Genomic DNA, 23261 nt, shown 5'->3' with positions numbered 1-23261 from the left:
GTTTCCTTGCGCTACCTCGCAAACGCGGGTGACAGCGACAAAGCAAAAAAAAAAAAAGAAAACCTGTTTCAAATTCTGTTTTTATTGAATTGATAACATTGTGTATAAAAGACTGTGCATTTCAGTTTAATGGAGAGTATTATGCTCAGAAATTTGGTATAATAATAGGTAACCCTCTTTCACCAGTATTAAGTAATCTTTACATGGAATTCTTTGAAACAAAATTGCTAGAGATCTTTGAAACAAAATTGCTGAGGGATATCTGACCCTCTAAGATAACTTGGTTTAGGCATGTAGATGATGTTCTTCGTGTTTGGCCAACAAACGAAAATATACAAAAATTTCTCCCTTTACTTGATAATTTAGTACCTTCTATTACCTTTACTGTGGAAGTGGAAAATAATTATATGTTACCATTTTCAGATTGCATGAGCCATAGGGATAGAAACATGTTTAAGTTTAGCATATACAGAAATCCACCAATGTTTTCTCATTTATTCATGTACTCAGCTCAATATAGCAAGAGTTAGATTATTTATTCCAGTCAATGTTTCGTAGGGATTATGTATATGCATGCAGTCCTGAATTTATTAATGACAAATTTAAGGAGATATATTCTACTGGATCCAAGTTAAAGTATCTTAGATCTTTCATTGATAAATTCCATAAGCTGGCAAAGAAATGATTTTTTTAGAGTTAAACCCAAACCTCCCCATGATACCAAGAACCTTTTAGTTCTCCCTTTTATTTATAATTTTACATTACTTCCCAGGTTGCTTAAATCCTATAATGTAAATGTGACCTTTAGCATAACAGTATTGTAAAGAATATCTTAATAAAGAATTCACCAGAAAATTCTGTGGGCTGTGTTTACGCAATAACTTGTAAACGTTTTGATATGTTTTATTTTGGGCAGACTGGTAAGGATCTTTATGTTAGACTTAAGCAGCATAGATATAGTATAAGAACAGAACAAGAATGAAATGCTTTGTTTAATTATGTTAAGAATTATGGCATTGTATTGACTGAAGTAATGCCTGTTCAGTTATTAACTGTAACTCCTTTACCACGAGGCATATCACTGAATCTTCTGGTATTGAATACACAAAGAATTGTAACATTGATATTAGTGAAGGTCTATACAAATTGGATAGCTTTAATGTAGGAAAAATTTGTAAACAGTTCCCTTTCTTGTCCACATAATAAAAAGAAAATTATGACAGGCACATTGCCAGACCTAAACACACCAATCTAAACACCATCATCTGGTAACACTTGTGTACCTGTGGCATCTTAGCTACATCTCTTCCTTGTGTATCAACTGACTGTTCTATGTCTTCTGCCTCATTCTTGTATATATCATGATGATGTGATCATTACATGAAAGTCACTTAGGAACTTATGTTTCATATTCCCCCACCCCCCTTTTTTTTTTGCATATACTAGATCATGCACACTACTGTGACTTCTAGCAACATAATATTACCATATGATAATTGATTCGTAATGCAGGAGGTATACTTTGTTAATAGATTTCATTATTTGCTTTAGGTTTCCACCACAGAGCTGACAGTGGAGTACTTATAATTATGGAGAGGAAGGAATATCTGCATGAGATTTTATTTATTTATTTTTTTTATATACTTTGTTACTGTCTCCTGCGTCAGCGAGGTAGCGCAAGGAAACAGACAAAAGAATGGCCCAACCCACCCACATACACATGTATATACATACACGTCCACACATGCACATATATATACCTATACATTTCAATGTATACATATATATATATACATACACAAACATATACACATTTACACATGTACATAATTCATACTTGCTGCCTTTATTCATTCCCGTTGCCACCCCACCACACATGAAATGACAACCCCCTCCCCCCGCATGCATACGAGGTAGCACTAGGAAAAGACAACAGAGGCCACATTCGTTCACACTCATTCTCTAGCTGTCATGTATAATGCACTGAAACCACAGCTCTCTTTCCATGTCCAGGCCCCACAAACCTTTCCATGGTTTACCTCAGGTGCTTCACATGCCCTGGTTCAATCCATTGACAGCATGTCGACCCCGTTAAATCTTTTTCACTCTATCCTTCCACCTCCAATTTGGTCTCCCACTTCTCCTCTTTCCCTCCACCTTTGACACATATATCCTCTTTGTCAATCTTTCCTCACTCATTGTCTCCATGTGACCAAACCATTTCAAAACACCCTCTTCTGCTCTCTCAACCACACTCTTTTTATTACCACACATCTCTCTTACCCTTTCATTACTTAAATGATCAAACCACTTCTCACCACATATTGTCCTCAAACATCTCATTTCCAACATATACACCTTCCTCCGCACAACTCTATCTATAGCCCACGCTATAGACATCACGCACCACTGCTGCAAACTGACATTCACTGAGAACCAATGACTTTCCTCTCTTCCTACTCGCACACATGCCTTACATCTTCAATAAAAACTTTTTACTGCTTCTAGCAACTTGCCTCCCATACCACATATTCTTAATACCCTCCACAGAGCTTCTCTATTGACTCTTCCATATGCCTTCTCCTGATCCATAAATGCTACATACAGATCCATTTGCTTTTCTATGTATTTCTCACATACATTCTTTAAAGCAAACACCTGATCCACACATCCTCTACCACTTCTGAAACCACACTGCTCTTCCCCAATCTGATGCTCTGTACATGCCTTTACCCTCTCAATCAATACCCTCCCATATAATTTCCCTGGAATACTCAACAAACTTATACCACTGTAATTTGAGCACTCACCTTTATCCCCTTTGCCTTTGTACAATGGCACTATGCATGCATTCCGCCAGTCCTCAGGCACTTCACCATGACCCATACATACATTAGATATCCTTACCAACCAGTCGACAACACAATCACCCCCTTTTTTAATAAATTCCACTGCAACACTATCCAAACATGCCCTTCTTACCAGCTTTCAACTTCTGCAATGCTTTCACTACCTCTTCTCTGTTTACCAAATCATTCTCCCTAACCCTCTCACTTCACACACCACCTCGACCAAAACACCCGATATCTGCCACTGTATCATCTAACACATTCAACAAACCTTCAAAATACTCACTCCATCTCCTCGCATCACTACTACTTGTTATTACCTCTCCATTAGCCCCCTTCACTGATGTTCCCATTTGTTCTCTTGTCTTATGCACTTTATTTACCTCCTTCTAAAACATCTTTTTATTCTCCCTAAAATTCAATGATACTCTCTCATCCGAGCTCTCATTTGCCCTCTTTTTCACCTCTTGCATCTTTCTCTTGACCTCCTGCCTCTTTCTTTATACCTCTCTCGGTCATTTGCACTATTTCCCTGCAAAACTCATCCAAATGCCTCTCTCTTCTCTTTCACTAATAATCTTACTTCTTCATCCCACCACTCTCCACCCTTTCTAGTCTGCCCACCTCCTACGCTTCTCATGCCACAAGCATCTTTTGCGCAAGCCATCACTGCTTCCCTAAATACATCCCATTCCTCCCCCACTCTCCTTATGTCCTTTGCTCTCACCTTTTTCCATTCTGCACTCAGTCTCTCCTGGTACTTCCTCAAACAAGTCTCCTTCCCAAGCTCACTTACTCTCACCACTCTGTTCACCAGAACATTCTCTCTTCTTTTCTGAAAACCTCTACAAATCTTCACCTTCGCCTCCACAAGATAATGATTAGACATCCCTCCAGTTGCACCTCTCAGCATATAAACGTTCAAAAGTCTCTCTGATCATCTCTCCTACATATATACGTATACCTATGTATATCTCTCTTTTTAAACCAGATATTCCCAGTCACCAGTCCTTTATCAGCACACAAATCTACAAGCTCTTCACCATTTCTATTTACAACACTGAACACCCCATGTTCACCAGTTATTCCCTCAACTGCCACATTACTCACCTTTGCATTCAAATCTCCCATAACTGTAACCCAGTCTCGTACATCAAAACTACTAACACACACTCAGCTGCTCCCAAAACACTTGCCTCTCATGGTCTTTCTTCTCATGTCCAGGTGCATATGCACCAATAATCACTCCATAATCTCTCCATCCACTTTCAGTATTACCCATATCAATCTAGAGTTTACTTTCTTACACTCTATCACATACTCCCACCTCTCCTCTCCTCTCACCAACCCCTGACTTTACTCCCATAACATTCCCAAACCACTCTTTCCCTTTACCCTTGAGCTTCGTTTCACTCAGAGCCAAAACTTTCCAGGTTCCTTTCCTCAAAAATACTACCTATCTCTTCTTTTTTCTCATATTGGTTACATCCACGCACATTTACACACCCCAATCTGAGGCTTTGAGGAGGATGAGCATGACTCCTTCTTCTGTTTCCCCTTTTAGAAAGTTAAGATACAAGGAGGGGAGGGTTTCTAACCCCCATTCCCGTCCTCTGTAGTCACCTTCTACAACACATGAGGAATGCATGGGAAGTATTCTTTCTCCCGTATCTCCAGGGATAGATATTTGATTACTCCTTACAATTCTGTATTAGGTATCTGTTATTGATCTGCTTATGAATTAGATATTTTCTTACTAATAATACAGAGATGGTTGATTGCTACATTTTTACAGCTGTACATCCTCCAGCCTGAGGCAGAAATATTGGTCATTACTGCCACATCGCTCATAAAAGCTGTTACAAACATCCTGCCTTTGACAAAGACCTTGGATTCATTTGATGTAGAAGAACGACCGGCAGTGGAGTTGGAGACCCAATGTCCTAATGTGACAGTTATGAAAGATACTGTTATTCAACTTGATGCTGAGAAACAGGTCTGTTAATGTACAGTATTATTGCTCATTTATTAATATCTTAACATTTTGATAGAATGTAAAATTATTTTGTTAATCTCAAGAAACAGAATTTTATCACTTCTGTTAGATTTTAAAAACATGGCTCCTACTCGTCACATAATTCTTAAGAGATTTCACTCTTAATATCATTTAAGTTAGTAGATTTTGTTGCAGTCACATGAGAACAGAAAGGTTTGTCTGTTAATAGTCATGATGCTTTTCAGTGTATCTACACTTCTACTGGCAGATCTTTCTCATATGAAAGACTTTGTATATGTACTGGAGCCAGTCCAAAGTTGATAGCAGAAAATAACCCATATGTTGTTTGGATACGTGACACAGAATCAGCACGTCAGTTTCAGTCACGCATAAATAAGGCGAAAAGAATTATCATCGCTGGCAATGGAGGTATTGCCACAGAAATGGTGCATGAAGTTACAGGTAAAATCTCATTCTTTGCCTTTGTATATATTTTACTTGTTGCATTCATGTTTTTTTATAAGTCTATAGCCAAACTTATTGAAAGTTTTGAAGTTTATTCTGATGATTTCTACTGAATGTATGAAGTTGATATACATGGTTTTGCCAGGCATAAAATTATTTCAGCCCAGTTATATGATTCTTAGATATCAGGAAGCTGTTCACTCACCTTTCCTTGCTCATTTGGTATGTAATGGAAGTATACTAGTGTCACAATATAACAAGAATTGAAATAATGATCTCACTATTATGCAATGGGGTGGATCAGTTTTACACTTTTTTATGATAGTCATATGGGATAGTGCTGAAAAGTTGTGGGTCCAGGAGAAAAAAATTGCAAAAAATATGGATTCTCTGCCCCAGCATCTTTAGGCCTCATCCACCTTCCCTCACTCATTTGATATGTAAAAGAATTATGCTAGTTTCACAGTAAAGCAAGAATTGAAATAATGATCTCAGTATTTTGCTGTAGGATGGATCATTTTTACCCTTTTTTTGATATTCTTATGTGGGTAGTGCAGAAAAGTTGTGGATCCGTGAGAAAAAATTCAGCTGAAGATGTGGGTTCTCTGCGCCAACATCTTTGGGCCTGTTTTGTCACAAGTGCATGCTACAGCTGAGAGGTTAGAAGTCAGTTTCTTTTTATTGAAATCTCTCTTGGCACTCGGAGGTAACTCAGCTTCATTACTTGATGGTTTATATAAGTTTGTCTCTGGTTCTGAAGATGAAGGAAGAACTACGAGAGATGAAGATGAATGGCCTAATTCAATATTTTCTTTATGTTTAACCATATTTTTGCGTTCAGACTTTTTTCTAATCCTCAGGCTTTCTTGATGGTCTACACCTCCAATTACCATCTTTCTCTTTGACCTTTGATCAATCAAAAATTCATGTTCATTTCTAGAAACTTTCTTTATAGCTGGACAATTACAAGAATTCAAATCTGGACATTTACAAGGAGCACTATCAAAGAACCATAGACCTTTTGCATGGTTCTGAAATTCATTGAGCTTCTCTTGATACGAGACAGTATCTTTTCTATTTTTATATCGATATCAAAGTCTCACGTATTCCCCGCATGTCGTAGAAGTGACTAAAGGGGGCGGGAACTTGGGGCTGGGAACCCCCCTCCTTGTATTTGAATTTCTAAAAAGGAAAACAGAAGGAGTCAAGTGGGAAGTGCTCATCCTCCTTGAAGGCTCAGATTGGGGTGTCTGAATGTGTGTGGATGTTACCAAGATGAGAAGAAAGGAGAGATAGGTAGTATCTTTGAGGAAAGAAACCTGGATGTTTTGGCTTTAAGTGAAATGAAGCTCAGTGGTAAAGGGGAAGAGTGATTTGGTAAAGTCTTTGGAGTAAAATCAGGGGTTGGTGAGAGGACAAGAGCTAAGGAAGGAATAGCATACTCCTGAAGCAGGAGTTGTGGAAGTATGTGACATAGTGTAAGAAAGTAAATTCTAGATTGATGTGGGTAAAACTGAAAGTGGGTGGAGAGAGATGGGTGATTATTGGTGCCTATGCACCTGGTCATGAGAAGAAAGATCATGAGAGGCATGTTTTGGGAGCAGCTGAGTGAGTGTTTTAGGAGCTTTGATGCACGAGCTAGGGTTATAGTGATGGGTGATTCAAATGCAAAGATGAGTAATGTGGCAGTTGAGGGTATAATTGGTGTACATGGTGTGTTCATTGTTGTAAATGGAAATGGTGAAGAGCTTGTATGTTGTGTGCTGAAAAAGGACTGGTGATTGGGAATACCTGGTTTAAAAAGAGAGATATACATAAGTATATGTATGTGAGTAGGAGAGATGGTCAGAGGGTGTTATTGGACTACGTGTTGGTTGATAGGCATGTGAAAGAGAGACTTTGGATGTTAATGTGCTGAGAAGGGCAGTTGGAGGTGAAGATGAAGATTTGTAGAGGTTTCCAGAAAAGAAGAGAGAATTTTGGGGAGAAAAGAGTAAGTGAGCTTGGAAAGGAGACTTGTGTGAGGAAGTGGGAGAAAAGAGTAAGTGAGCTTGGAAAGGAGACTTGTGTGAGGAAGTACCTGGAGAGATTGAATGTAGATTGACAAAAGGTGAGAGCAGATGACATGAGGGGAGTGAATGAGGAATGGGATGTATTTAGGGAAGCAGTGATGGCTTGTGCAAAAGATGCATGTGGCATGAGAAAGGTGGGCAGATTAGAAAGTGTAGTGAGTGGTGGGAAGAAGTAAGGTTGTTAGTGAAAGAGAAGCGAGAGGTATTGGATGCTACTTGCAGGGAAGTAGTGCAAATGATTGGGAGATGCATAAAAGAAAGTGGCAGGAGGTCAAGAGAAAGGTGCAAGAAGCAAAAAAGAGGGCAAATGAAAGTTGGGGTGAGAGAGTATCATTAAATTTTAGGAGGATAAAAAGATGTTTTGGAAGGAGATAAATAACATGCATAAGCACCAATAATCACCCATCTCTCTCCATCCACTTTCAGTTTTACCCACACCTGTCTAGAATTTGCTTCCTGCTTCAGGAGTAGTGCTACCCCCTCCTTAGCTCCTGTCTTCATACAAGGCCCTGACCTTACTCCCAAGATATTTTCTTGAACTTCATTTCACTCAGAGCCAGAACAACCAGGTTTCTTTCCTCAAAACATGCTATCTGTCTAAATGTTCTCATCCTGATTATGTCCACACACATTCAGACATCCCAATCTGAGTGTTCGAGGAGGATAAGCACTCCTTGCCTGCCTGCTTCTGTTTCCTTTTTTAGAAATTGAAATACCGGAAGGGGAGGGTTTCCAGCTCCCACATTCCCGTTTTACTTACTGTCAATGACATGCAGTATTCTCACTCCACTATACTCAGCAATAAGTATAAGGAAACAGGCAAAGAATGGCCCACCCACTCATATACACACATATATACATAAATGCCTATACATTCACATATACATACATATACATATCAACATATATGTACATATACTTACACATACACAGACATGTACATATATACACATGTATATATTCATACTTGCTTGCCTTTATCCATTCCTGTTGCTGCCCCACCCGACAGGAAGCAGCATTGTTACCCCCTGCTGCAGCAGGGTAGCGCCAGGAAAACAAAAAGGCCACATACGTTCACACTCAGTTTTTATCTGTCATGTGAAATTCACCGAAACCACAGTTCCCCATCTTATCCAGGCCCCTCAGACCTTTCCATGGTTTATCCCAGATGTTTCACATGCCCTGGTTCAGTCTATTGATAGCAAGTATTAATATGTACAAATGTATATATTTATATGCCTGTGTATGTGTATGTATATGTTGATATGTTGATAGGTGTATGTCTGTTTCCTGGCACTACCTTGTTGATGTGGGAAATAGTAATTATGCATAATAATGAAATAATAATATCATTATTGTTATTATTATTATTATTATTATTATTATTATTATTATTATTATTATTATTATTGTTTTTTATTTTTTATTTTGCTTTGTCGCTGTCTCCCGCGTTTGCGAGGTAGTGCAAGGAAACAGACGAAAGAAATGGCCCAACCCACCCCCATACACAATGTATATACATACACGTCCACACACACACAAATATACATACCTATACATCTCAATGTACACATATATATACACACACAGACACATACATATATACCCATGCACACAATTCACACTGTCTGCCTTTATTCATTCCCACCGCCACCTCGCCACACATGGAATACCATCCCCCTCCCCCCTCATGTGTGCAAGGTAGCACTAGGAAAAGACAACAAAGGCCCCATTCGTTCACACTCAGTCTCTAGCTGTCATGCAATAATGCCCGAAACCACAGTTCCCTTTCCACATCCAGGCCCCACACAACTTTCCATGGTTTACCCCAGATGCTTCACATGCCCTGATTCAATCCACTGACAGCACGTCAACCCTGGTATACCACATCGATCCAATTCATTATTATTATTATTATTATTATTATTATTATTATTATTATTATTATTATTATTATTATTATTATGTGCTGAAAAAGGACTGGTGATTGGGAATACCTGGTTTAAAAAGCGAGATATGCATAAGTATACATATGTAAGTAGGAGAGATGGCCAGAGAGCGTTATTGGATTACGTGTTAATTGACAGGCGCGCGAAAGAGAGACTTTTGGATGTTAATGTGCTGAGAGGTGCAACTGGAGGGATGTCTGATCATTATCTTGTGGAGGCTAAGGTGAAGATTTGTATGGGTTTTCAGAAAAGAAGAGTGAATGTTGGGGTGAAGAGGGTGGTGAGAGTAAGTGAACTTGGGAAGGAGACTTGTGTGAGGAAGTACCAGGAGAGACTGAGTACAGAATGGAAAAAGGTGAAAACAATGGAAGTAAGGGGAGTGGGGGAGAAATGGGATGTATTTAGGGAATCAGTGATGGATTGCGCAAAAGATGCTCGTGGCATGAGAAGAGTGGGAGGTGGGTTGATTAGAAAGGGTAGTGAGTGGTGGGATGAAGAAGTAAGATTATTAGTGAAAGAGAAGAGAGAGGCATTTGCACGATTTTTGCAGGGAAAAAATGCAATTGAGTGGGAGATGTATAAAAGAAAGAGACAGGAGGTCAAGAGAAAGGTGCAAGAGGTGAAAAAGAGGGCAAATGAGAGTTGGGGTGAGAGAGTATCATTAAATTTTAGGGAGAATAAAAAGATGTTCTGGAAGGAGGTAAATAAAGTGCATAAGACAAGAGAGCAAATGGGAACTTCAGTGAAGGGCGCAAATGGGGAGGTGATAACAAGTAGTGGCGATGTGAGAAGGAGTTGGAGTGAGTATTTTGAAGGTTTGTTTGAATGTGTTCGATGATAGAGTGGCAGATATAGGGTGTTTTGGTCGAGGTGGTGTGCAGAGTGAGAGGGTTAGGGAAAATGATTTGGTAAACAGAGAAGTGGTAGTAAAAGCTTTGCTGAAGATGAAAGCTGGCAAGGCAGCAGGTTTGGATGGTATTGCAGTGGAATTTATTAAAAAAGGGGGTGACTGTATTATTGACTGGTTGGTAAGGTTATTTAATGTATGTATGACTGATGGTGAGGTGCCTGAGGATTGGCGGAATGCGTGCATAGTGCCATTGTACAAAGGCAAAGGGGATAAGAGTGAGTGGTCAAATTACAGAGGTATAAGTTTGTTGAGTATTCCTGGTAAATTATATGGGAGGGTATTGATTGAGAGGGTGAAGGCATGTACAGAGCATCAGATTGGGGAAGAGCAGTGTGGTTTCAGAAGTGGTAGAGGATGTATGGATCAGGTGTTTGCTTTGAAGAATGTATGTGAGAAATACTTAGAAAAAGCAAATGAATTTGTATGTAGCATTTATGGATCTGGAGAAGGCATATGATAGAGTTGATAGAAATGCTCTGTGGAAGGTATTAAGAATATATGGTGTGGGAGGCAAGTTGTTAGAAGCAGTGAAAAGTTTTTATCGAGGATGTAAGGCATGTGTACGTGTAGGAAGAGAGGAAAGTGTTTGGTTCTCAGTGAATGTAGGTTTGCGGTAGGGGTGTTTGATGTCTCCATGGTTGTTTAATTTGTTTATGGATGGGGTTGTTAGGGAGGTGAATGCAAGAGTTTTGGAAAGAGGGGCAAGTATGAAGTCTGTTGGGGATGAGAGAGCTTGGGAAGTGAGTCAGTTGTTGTTGTTCGCTGATGATACAGTGCTGGTGGCTGATTCATGTGAGAAACTGCAGAAGCTGATGACTGAGTTTGGTAAAGTGTGTGAAAGAAGAAAGTTAAGAGTAAATGTGAATAAGAGCAAGGTAATTAGGTACTGTAGGGTTGAGGGTCAAGTCAATTGGGAGGTAAGTTTGAATGGAGAAAAACTGGAGGAAGTAAAGTGTTTTAGATATCTGGGAGTGGATCTGGTAGCGGATGGAACCATGGAAGCGGAAGTGGATCATAGGGTGGGGGAGGGGGCGAAAATCCTGTGAGCCTTGAAGAATGTGTGGAAGCCGAGAACATTATCTCAGAAAGCAAAAATGGGTATGTTTGAAGGAATAGTGGTTCCAACAATGTTGTATGGTTGCGAGGCGTGGGCTATGGATAGAGTTGTGCGCAGGAGGATGGATGTGCTGGAAATGAGATGTTTGAGGACAATGTGTGGTGTGAGGTGGTTTGATCGAGTAAGTAACGTAAGGGTAAGAGAGATGTGTGAAAATAAAAAGAGCATGGTTGAGAGAGTAGAAGAGGGTGTTTTGAAATGGTTTGGGCACATGGAGAGAATGAGTGAGGAAAGATTGACCAAGAGGATATATGTGTTGGAGATGGAGGGAACGAGGAGAAGTGGGAGACCAAATTGGAGGTGGAAAGATGGAGTGAAAAAGATTTTGTGTGATTGGGGCCTGAACATGCAGGAGGGTGTAAGGAGGGCAAGGAATAGAGTGAATTGGATCGATGTGGTATACCGGGGTTGACGTGCTGTCAGTGTATTGAATCAGGGCATGTGAAGCGTCTGGGGTAAACCATGGAAAGCTGTGTAGGTATGTATATTTGCGTGTGTGGACGTATGTATATACATGTGTATGGGGGTGGGTTGGGCCATTTCTTTCGTCTGTTTCCTTGCGCTACCTCGCAAACGCGGGAGACAGCGACAAAGCAAAAAAAAAAAAAATTATTATTATTATTATTTTATTTTATTTTATTATACTTTGTCGCTGTCTCCCGCGTTAGCGAAGTAGCGCAAGGAAACAGACGAAATAATTGCCCAACCCACCCACACACACATGTATATACATACACGTCCACAACGCACATATACATACCTATACATTTCAACGTATACATATATATACATACACAGGCATATACATATACACACATGTACATAATTCATACTTGCTCTCTTTATTCATTCCCATTGCCACCCCGCCACGCATGGAATGATAACCCCTTCCCTCTCATGTGCGCGAGGTAGCACTAGGTAAAGACAACAAAGGCCACATTCGTTCACACTCAGTCTCTAGCTGTCATGTATAATGCACCGAAACCACAGCTCCCTTTCCACATCCAGGCCCCACAAAACTTTCCATGGTTTACTCCAGATGCTTCACATGCCCTTGTTCAATCCATTGACAGCACGTCGACTCCGATATAGCACATCGTTTCAGTTCACTCTATTCCTTGCATGCCTTTCACCCTCCTGCATGTTCAGGCCCCAATCGCTCAAAATCTTTTTCACTCCATCCTTCCACCTCCAATTTGGTCTCCCACTTCTTATCATTCCCTCCACCTCTGACACATATATCCTCTTTGTCAATCTTTCCTCACTCATTCTCTCCATGTGACCAAAGCATTTCAAAACACCCTCTTTTGCTCTCTCAACCACACTCTTTTTATTACCACACATCCCTCTTACCCTTTCATTACTTACTCGATCAAGCCACCTCTCAACACATTGTCCTCAAACATCTCATCTCCAACACATCAACCCTCCTCCACACAACTCTGTCTATAGCCCACGTCTCGCAACCATATAACATTGTTGGAACCACTATTCCTTCAAACATACCCATTTTTGCTTTCCGAGATAATGTTCTCACCTTTCACACATTTTTCAACACTCCCAGAACTTTCGCCCCCTACCCCACCCTGTGACTCACTTCCGCTTCCATGGTTCCATCCGCTGCCAAATCCACGCCCAGATATCTAAAACACTTTACTTCCTCCAGTTTTCCTCCATTCAAACTTACCTCCCAGTTGACTTGTCCCTCAACCCTACTGTACCTAATAACCTTGCTCTTATTCACATTTACTCTTAGCTTTCTTCTATCACACACTTTACCAAACTCAGTCACCAGCTTCTGCAGTTTCTCACCCGAATCAGCCACCAGCAGTGTATCATCAGTGAACAACAACTGACTCACTTCCCAAGTTCTCTCATCCTCAACAGACTGCATACTTGCCCCTCTCTCCAAAACTCTTGCATTCACCTCCTTAGCAACCCCATCCATAAACAAATTAAACAACCATGGAGACATGATGCTCCCCTGCCGCAAACTGACGTGTACTGAGAACCAATCACTTTTCTTTCTTCCTACTCGTACACATGCCTTACATCCTCGATAAAAACTTTTCACTGCTTGTAACAACTTGCCTCCCACACCATGTACTCTTAATACCTTCCCCAGAGCATATGTATCAGCTCTGTCAAATGCCTTCTCCAGGTCCATAAATGCTACATGCAAATCCATTTGCTTTTCTAAATATTTCTCACATACATTCTTCAAAGCAAACACCTGATCCACACATCCTCTACTACTTAAACCACATTGCTCTTCCCTAGTCTGATGCTCTGTACATGCTTTCACCTTCTCAATCAATACCCTCCCATGTAATTTCCCTGGAATACTCAACAAACTTATGCCTCTGTATTTTGAACACTCACCTTTATCCCCTTTGCCTTTGTCCAGTGACACTATGCATGCATTCTGCCAATCCTCAGGCACCTCACCATGAGTCATACATACATTAAGTAACCTTACCAACCAGTCAACAATACAGTCACCCCCTTTTTTAATAAATTCCACTGCAGTACCATCCAAACCCACTGTCTTGCCAGCTTTCATCTTCCTCAAAGCTTTTACTACCTCTTCTCTGTTTACCAAATGATTCTTCCTAATCTTCTCACATCACACACCAACTCGACCAAAACATCCTATATCTGCCACTCTCTCATCTAACACATCCAGCAAACCTTCAAAATACTCACTCCATATCCTTCTCACATCACCACTTCTTGTTCTCTCCTCCCCTTTAGCCCCTTTACCAAATATCATTATTATTACTATTATTTTATTATTATTATTATTATACTTTGTCGCTGTCTCCCACGTTAGCGAGGTAGCGCAAGGAAACAGATGAAAGAATGGCCCAACCCGCCCCCATCCACATGTATATACATACACGTCCACACACGCACATATACATACCTATACATCTCAACGTTTTTTTTTTTTTTCTTTTTTTTTGCTTTGTCGCTGTCTCCTGCGTTTGCGAGGTAGCGCAAGGAAACAGACGAAAGAAATGGCCCAACCCACCCCCATACACATGTATATACATACATCCACACACGCAACTATACATACCTACACAGCTTTCCATGGTTTACCCCAGACGCTTCACATGCCCTGATTCAATCCACTGACAGCATGTCAACCCCGGTATACCACATCGCTCCAATTCACTCTATTCCTTGCCCTCCTTTCACCCTCCTGCATGTTCAGGCCCCGATCACACAAAATCTTTTTCACTCCATCTTTCCACCTCCAATTTGGTCTCCCTCTTCTCCTCGTTCCCTCCACCTCCGACACATATATCCTCTTGGTCAATCTTTCCTCACTCATTCTCTCCATGTGCCCAAACCATTTCAAAACACCCTCTTCTGCTCTCTCAACCACACTCTTTTTATTACCACACATCCCTCTTACCCTTGCATTACTCACTCGATCAAACCACCTCACACCACATATTGTCCTCAAACATCTCATTTCATCCAACACATCCGCCCTCCTCCAGACAACTCTATTTATAGCCCATACCTCGCAACCATATAACATTGTTGGAACCACTATTCCCTCAAACATACCCATTTTTATTTTCCAAGATAATGTTCTCGCCTTCCACACATTTTTCAATGCTCCCAGAACTTTCGCCCCCTCCCCCACCCTATGACTCACTTCCACTTCCGTGGTTCCATCTGCTGCCAAATCCACTCCAAGATACCCAAACACTTCACTTCCTCCAGTTTTTCTCCATTTAAACTTACCTTCCAATTGACTTGTCCCTCAACCATTCTGTACCTAATAACCTTGCTCTTATTCACATTTACTCTCAGTTCTCTTCTTTCACACATTGAGGTAGTGCTAGGAAACAAAGAAAGACCCATCCACTCATGTACACAGACTTATACATATAGACACATGTACCTATGCATACTTGCTTGCCTTTATTCAATCCTGGTGCCACCTTGCTGCACAAGAAACAACGTTGCTACCCCTTGTGTCAACGAGGCAGCACCAGGAAAAAAAAGAAAACCACATTCTTTCACAGCCTCTAGCTTTCATGTGTAATGCACAGAAATCACAGCTTCTTATCCACATCCAGGCCCCACAGACCTTTCCATGGTTTAACCCAGATGTTTCACATCCCCTGGTTCAGTTCACTTACAGCATGTTGACCTTAGCATATCACATCATTCCAATTCACTCTAATGTTTGCCTGCCTTTTCACCCTTTGCGTGTTTAGGCCCCATTTGCTCAAAAAAATGTTCATCCTTCCATCTCCAATTTGGTCTCTCCATTCTGATGCATATGTCCTCTTTATTGATCTTTACTCACTCATTTTCTCCCTATGTCCAAACCATTTCAGCACACCATCTTCTGCTCTCTCAACTACACTCTTTATTACCAAACATCTCTAGTACCCTTTCATTACTTACTTGATCTAACCACCTAATGCCATACATCATCTTCAAAGATTTCATTTCCAACACATGCAACCCTCCTGTGAACATCCCTACACCCATGCCTTGCGCAACCACATAATATTGTTGGGACTATGAATTGATCTTTACTCACTCATTTTCTCCCTATGTTCAAACCATTTCAGCACACCATCTTCTGCTCTCTCAACTACACTCTTTATTACCAAACATCTCTAGTACCCTTTCATTACTTACTTGATCTAACCACTTAATGCCATACATCATCTTCAAAGATTTCATTTCCAACACATGCAACCCTCCTGTGAACATCCCTACACCCATGCCTTGCAACCACATAATATTGTTGGGACTACGAATTACTCACATATACCATTTTTTTTTTTTTTTTTTTTTTTTTGTCCCCCCCCCCCCCCCCCCCCCAACATTTTTCTATTTCCATACGTTCTTCAGCTACATAGGAGTCTTATTGAATTTCCGTCTGCTTGTGGTTGCACAGGAAGTGAAATCTCATTTGGCAAGTCTGATCATAGTCTGTTGAGGGAAAACAAGTAGTCTTGCCAAGGGACATCTCATTCCAGAGGAGTCCATTATTTCCCTGTTACTGGAATTAGGACAGCCTTGAAACTGCAGGAGCCTCTTAGTGAAATGGATTCTGGTGTTTCATAGTGATAATTAAATTGTTAACCACATAGGCTCTTCCCCACTCCTAAGTATGAGATCCTAAGAGGTAGCCATACCTAGGTTAGTAAAAGGACCCTTTTTTTTTCATAGAAAAATTCTTCACAGAAGAGAAGTACACAGGGACTGTATCAGCTTGATTTTGTGGAATTTTTCCTGATGAAATTTAATGATTATTCAGAGTAGAGCTCCTACATCATTTACTTACAGCACATGACTGGTATATGATTATGGGGCCTGAACAGAATGAAACAGATTACCATGATAAGCCCTGTCGTAACATACCTTAGCATATCATTAGTAGGTCAGTAGAGACATGATACTGTAGGACCACTCATTAATCCTACATCCTCCAGTAGGGAATCAGGTAAATGGATTGATCTTATGCTTAGTAGAATGATAGGACTGGTCCTAGGACAAGACCAGTCCGTAAACCTGAGTCATCACTGGAAGATATGAGAATTAACCAGAGTTCCTGCTATACCATGTCCCTACTACCCTACAAATGACAAGCTAGGGTACTGTTAATTCATTTGACCACACTCGTGTAGATGCATCCCCATGAAATATACATCCTCCCCCAACATTGAAACCTTAACACTGCCGATGGGATACCTTAGGAATATTCTTTTTGGACTTTGCTATGGTAGATTACCCCACCTCCCTGGTGATACTTATGTTTCTGGTGAACATGAGTGGAGGTTATTGTCAAAAACTACCACTTCATTTAGTCTGTGGTTCTGTCATTCTTGTTCTGAGGCTATTCAGGCAAGGGACCAGGTATATTGGGCTTAGGTAAATTTCTTTCTTCAAACTCCCATTTATCATTTATCTCTGCCTGCAGTCATTGGAAGTATTTAACCCATGAGGCAAAGCATTCCTATATCGAAAGGAAGTGGTGCAATTTTGCATAATGACTTGAAGGTAAATGTGATCAAATAAGTCCATTGTTTTACTATTTCTACAGCCACATTGCTAGTGCAGAAAATGATGTGCAAGTATGAAAAGAAAAAAAAATCTTTGGAAGTTGTTTTTACTGATTTGAATTCTGTTTAAAGGGTATTTTCATGTGGATGTGTAATTAGGAAAAATTATTACAGGAGTGGAAATTTTATGGGTGATTAGAGACAAGCACATGACAGCAAATTATATTGATGCTGGAGCTGCAGAATTTCTTAGATCTGAGTTAGATAAGGAGAAGATAGAGAGTACTACCCCAGTTAAAAGAAGAAGGTACATTGTGGATGAAGTTCAGGTATGTATATAAATCAGAATTTTTGACATACAGTATTTTTTATTGTAGTTTACAGCTGTGATAGTTAAACGCAATGCGGTAAACTACGTTCATCTCCTCTACTGTTTGTTCCATGAGCATGAGATATTCTGGAGAAATATTGGTGTCATGAACTTCTAACCCTGTCTGTCTAGTGGGGAAACACTGGGTTCCTCCACTCCTTGCAATTCTTTCAAGTAGAGAGTGGCAGTTTGTGTATTTCAGGTCTCCTTTGGCCAATGTACAACCACCACAGAGATGATGTGACCACTGCAGAGGTAAGCTGCTAACAGTTCAGAGTTTTAGGATTTTTCTAAGTTGTCCTCTGTGAAAACATACTGCCAGACCAGATTTTTTGTTCCCATGAATTTATATCCCTTTTCTTCTCTTTTATTTATTATCATTTGGCTTAAGAAGATATATAAATGCAAGTCTTGGAGAGATGGGCAAGAATATAGTCTGTAGGGGATGATAGGGTGTTGGAAGTGGAACAGTTGTTTGTTGATGATGCAGCATTGGTGGCAGATTTGAGTGAGAAAGTGCAGTGCAGAAGTTGGTGACTGAGTTTGGAAGAATGTGTGAAAGGAGGAAGTTGAGACTAAATGTGAATAAAAGCAAGGTTACTAGGTATAGCAGGGTAGAGGGACAGGTTAGTTGTGGTGTGAGTTTAATGGAGAAATTTTGGAGGATTTTGGATACCTGGGAGTAGACATGGCAGCAAATGGAACCTTGGAAGTGGAAGTGAGTCATCAGTTGGGTGAAGAGACAAAGGTTTTTTGGGCATCGAGGATTGTGTAGAAAGAGAGGTCATTACCTAGAAGGGCAGAAAAGGGTATGTTTGAAGATGTATTAGTCCCAACAATGTTGTATTGTTGTATGGATGAGAGGCATAGGCTATAGGTCAGGATGTGCAGAGGAAGATGGATGTGTTGGAAATGAAGCTTTTGAAGACAATATGTCATGTGAGTTGGTTTGATGGAGTAAGTAATAAAAGAGTAAAAGAGAAATGTTGTAGTAAAAAGAGCATGAATGAGGAGAGATTGACATTTAGAATATATGTATCAGCAGTGAAGGGGACAAGAAGAAGGGTTAGACCAAGTTGGAAATGTAAAGGTGGAATGAGAGAGATTTTGTGTGACTAGGGCCTGAAACTTGTAAGAAGGTGAAAGATGCATGGGATAAAGTGAATTAGAACCATGTATATTACAGGGGTTGACATGTTGTCACTGGACTTACCCAGGGGATATGAAGAGATCAGAGGAAACTGCAGAAGAGTCTGTGGGGTTTGGTTGTAGACAGGGGGCTGTGATTTCAGTGCACTGCATGTGACAACTAGAGAATGGGTGTGAGCATATTTGACCTTTCTTTCTCTGGCCAGTATACTGATGATTTATTACGGTGATGGCTGCCCCTATAGAAGTAGATAGCAGCCTTCTGTGATTAGTGTTTAGAAGTTACTGGATTTGGTAACCATTAACATAGAAAACAATTTGATGCAATTCTAGGATCTTGTTGTTGAGCTAATTCATGTGACGAGATCACTCTGTATCCATGAGTCATTATTGGGGATATATATCAGTTGACTGACTTTCCTTCAGTGCAGTGTTCCAACTAGCCTATCAAAGATATCCTTGGGTGATAATGAGAAGATGGTTTATCATATTATCATATAATCCCCTTCCTTTTTTTTTTCTTCATTGGAGGCTCCAGTCATGGACAAAAGTCAGCATCAAGGCTCGGCCTTAATTGAAATATAGCAAGGATTATGAAAGGGAAAAAGAGGAGATAAGGGAAAGTATTTATGAATATAAAGGAATTGACAAACCCGTCTTTTAAGATGTGCCAGGTCATAGTTATTGGGAAAGACATGAGTAGGTAGAAAGTTCCAACGCTTCGAGGTGTAAGGAGAGAAACAGTTATCAAATGGCCTGCCCAAGAGTTGTCAATGGCCACACACTAGTCATGTGATGCAGCAGCTTGCCGAGTATTGCATGGGCTAGTAAGTGGTGGTGGCACACAGGCAGCCAGCTGTCAGGAAGAAAAACCAAAGTAATAGCTGTAGAAGAGGAAAAGTGAACCAACATTATGTTGTAGGGTCAAAGGGGTCAAGTTTTAAAGTTAGCCTGGGAGAGTTTATTTTGGACTGCTTTCGACTCCAAACAAGGAAGAATCAATCTTTTGTGTAAATGGAGCAACTGTTTAGAAGAAAAGAAATTTTGACATCTAAACAGGGCTCCCATGTTTTAGAGGCAGACTTAGCTATTTCCCTAATGTGGGGTTTCCAAGAAGTAGTAATACCAAGTATATTCATTGAGTCAAGAGGTGGAGTTACAGAACCATTAAAGGAGAGACGAGAGTTGTCAGAAGTTTTTGATTAAGATATGGGTACAAACTGGTTGTTTGAGGCAGTAAACTTAACTAGATTTCGTCTACCCCTCTGAGATACCCTGTCCAAGCCTGAGTTTACTGAGGAAGCTGTATCAAGATGAGATGCAGATCAAGTGAGAGAAGAAGGAGCAGAATTATGGAAGTGGATGAATGCAGTGTTGAGTCATAAGTGTATGAGGGCACTTGGATATTTGTAGAAGAGAGGAAATTGTAAACAAAAAGGAGACAAATTGTAGGGGACAGGACAGAACCTTGAGGGACACCACTGCTGATTTTTTTTTGGGGGGGGGGATGATCCATCAACAGCTTCAGAGATAGATCGGTAGAAGGAGCAATGTGAGAGAGGGGGGCCTTAGAGATGAAACCCCGTTGCCACACCTGTCAAAAGCTTTAGATATGTCAACATAAGATGCCCAGGGATGATGACCAGACATTAGCAAGATAGGAAAGAATATCACTAGTGGATCTTACCTTACGGAAGACATACTGGTGATCAGAGAGAAGACTATAATATTCATGGTATCTAAGGATATGGGAGTTGAGGAGGGATTCAGAGACTAGAAATGGTAGATGTCAAAGCAGTAGGAAAGTAGTTAGAGGGGTCACAATGGTTACCCTTCTTAGGGATGGGATGTATCAACACATGCTTCTAAGAAGAAGGAAAAGATTTGATTTTTGAACAGAAATAGAACAGATGAATAAGCACAGGTACAAGATCAGAGGCACACTCTTTCAGTACATGGGGATGGATGCCATCAGGACCATCAGCCTTGTTTGTGTTCTGAGAGAGAAACACTTTTTGGACAGTTTGAATAGAAAGGGGCACAGGATTAGTAAGAGGAGCATCAGGGAATGAAGTAATGTTAGGGCCATTCAGGGTGGAGTTAGAGGAGAAATGGTAACTGAAGAAAGTGGATAATGATGAGAGGTTATGGTACTTCCCTTGAATAAAGAAATGCTTTGTATCTTGGATAATGTACTTGGAATGATTATGGGTTGTGATGAAAGCTGAATGGGAGTCAGAGGAAGGAGTTTTCCCAAGCCCAGTAAACCTGATCCCTTCCCTGAATGGCCTCAAGACAGGGACGTTTGAAGCATAGATTGGAAGTAGAGGGGATAAGGGCTTCCATTTTTGCAAGAATAACCTATGCTATGCATTTGACGGAGACAGAAGCATTACCATATAAGAGACAGTAACTTACCCAAGGAAAGTGACAAAAGAATTTTTCGTAAATTAGGTCCCATATCATGTATCAGTCTTATTTTGTAGGTATATATGGTGGAGGTCTACCCAGAAAATTGAGAAAACTTGTTTTATTGCCACCTCTGAAATATTTTATTTGGACATACACTTGGGACTCAGCTTCTCTAAGCTAACGAATGCACTTATTTTGGGAGAACCTACATCTAGTAATTTTTACAGCAATGGTCTGTTTCTGTTCCAGTTTTTTCTTCCTTACGCTCACTCTCTAGAATGAATTACCTGCCTACTATAGGAGTTAAGTTACCACTGGGACTCTCACTTCTTGGTCAGGGGAGGAGTTTCAATAACTTTCTGTTCTGTTGTATAAACTGGTGTGTCTCCTTTCTTAATATAACTTTTAGATCATTATATCTCTTACCAGTGGATCTTGGTACAGGTACACCACCGAATATCTGGCAACTGATGGTTTGGCACCTCCTATAGTCCGGACAAAATTATGTGAGGGAACTTGAAATTAACGTAGCCACCAGACTTTTTTACTGGGCGGCCACAGATGGCGTTGTGTGTAGGGTGTGCTTATTTACTTTCTTTACACTGCACTTGTTGGTGGTGATACCGCAGTTCTGAGATTCCTAGCTTATTTTGCTTAAATTTAACCCTAGCTATGGCTTCTAAGACATATGAGAGTGTCGGTCGTGGTGTCAAACGTAAACACCAGTCCATATCGATCCAAGATAAAGTAGAACTGTTGAAAAAATGGACCATGGTGTTTCAGTGTGTGACATCTACAGTATTGGTTCATCAACTGTTTATGATATAAAGAAGCAAAGGGATAGAATATTGAAATTTTATGCAGACAGTGATTCCAAGAAGCAAATGACAATTAGAAAAACTGTGAAAGATGGTAAGATTGCTGAGCATGATCGAGTGATGATGGGATGGTTTTGACAGCGTCAGAGTGATGGAGTGGACTTGTCAAGTAGCACAATAATGGACCAGGCTAAGTTGTTCCATAAAGAACTGAAATTACATGAGCATGACTGTAGTGAAGGATGGCTCCAAAGATTCAAGAAGTGTCATGGAATTTCCATGAATCAAGTGTGTGGAGAAAAGCGGTCTTCAAACGACGAAGGTGCCGAGAATGTGGACGAATTTGCAAAACTCGTAGCTGACAAGCACCTCAGTCCTGAGCGGGTGTATAATGCGGACGAAACTGCATTATTCTGGCTATGCACACCTAGGAAAATGCTAACAGCAGAAGATGAAGACACCACAGGATTCAAACAATCTAAGGACAGAAGTACTGTCTTAGGGTGCTCAAACATTTGATATTTGTTTAATTTAAATTCCAGCAGTCCATGGTATACTTTAGACACATGGGAGATGAATGATTAGTGAGTTAGATGTGTTGATGAATTATTATTACGTGACCACGGTTGGTCTGGCAAAATCTAGCAGTGCTTTGGAGCCAAGAGTGCCAGAAAATCGGTGGTGTACCTGTATCACTTTGGGTCAGGTTCAAGACTCCAAGGTGAAGCTGCACTTCAAAATGCTTCTCTGTTCTTGAGAAGTATGTAGTCTGTTGGAGGTGGGTTATGGTACTGATTTTTTGCATGACTGAGTAATATCTGCTTGATCTATATGCTCTGTTACAATATTGGGCAGATCTTGTGGGAGCTCACCATTTGAAAATTGAGCAAAAGAAAGTTAGAGTTTAGTTTTATTTCATGAACTGAAAGACAGTGATGCATGACCTTAGCTTAAGAAATTTGAACGCCTCACCAGTTGATGTTCTTGGACCTTCCTTCATCCTGTAAATGACTGGTTAGCCAGAACCTACCTCACATCATGTACAGGCTGACCTCACCATAGGACAGGCTTATAATGGTTCTCCTCTTTGTTGGTGCTCATCTATCAAAG

At 40.4% G+C, this 23261-nt stretch overlaps 1 protein-coding gene across 1 annotated transcript in view; it reads left to right on the top strand.

The window, feature by feature from the left end:
• The window catches only part of Pyroxd1 (pyridine nucleotide-disulfide oxidoreductase domain 1), a 140585-nt gene that overhangs the window by 70847 nt on the left and 46477 nt on the right, over positions 1–23261 (top strand). The window contains exons 3-5 of the mRNA XM_071659568.1: positions 4645–4845; positions 5091–5307; positions 17577–17731. Of these exons, the coding sequence (XP_071515669.1) occupies positions 4645–4845; positions 5091–5307; positions 17577–17731 (573 nt within the window). The remainder of the gene's footprint in view (positions 1–4644; positions 4846–5090; positions 5308–17576; positions 17732–23261) is intronic.

Source organism: Panulirus ornatus, chromosome 68, assembly GCF_036320965.1.
Source record: "Panulirus ornatus isolate Po-2019 chromosome 68, ASM3632096v1, whole genome shotgun sequence".
In the NCBI taxonomy this organism is placed as follows: domain Eukaryota; kingdom Metazoa; phylum Arthropoda; class Malacostraca; order Decapoda; family Palinuridae; genus Panulirus; species Panulirus ornatus.
This window is presented reverse-complemented; position numbering and strand designations above follow the sequence as displayed.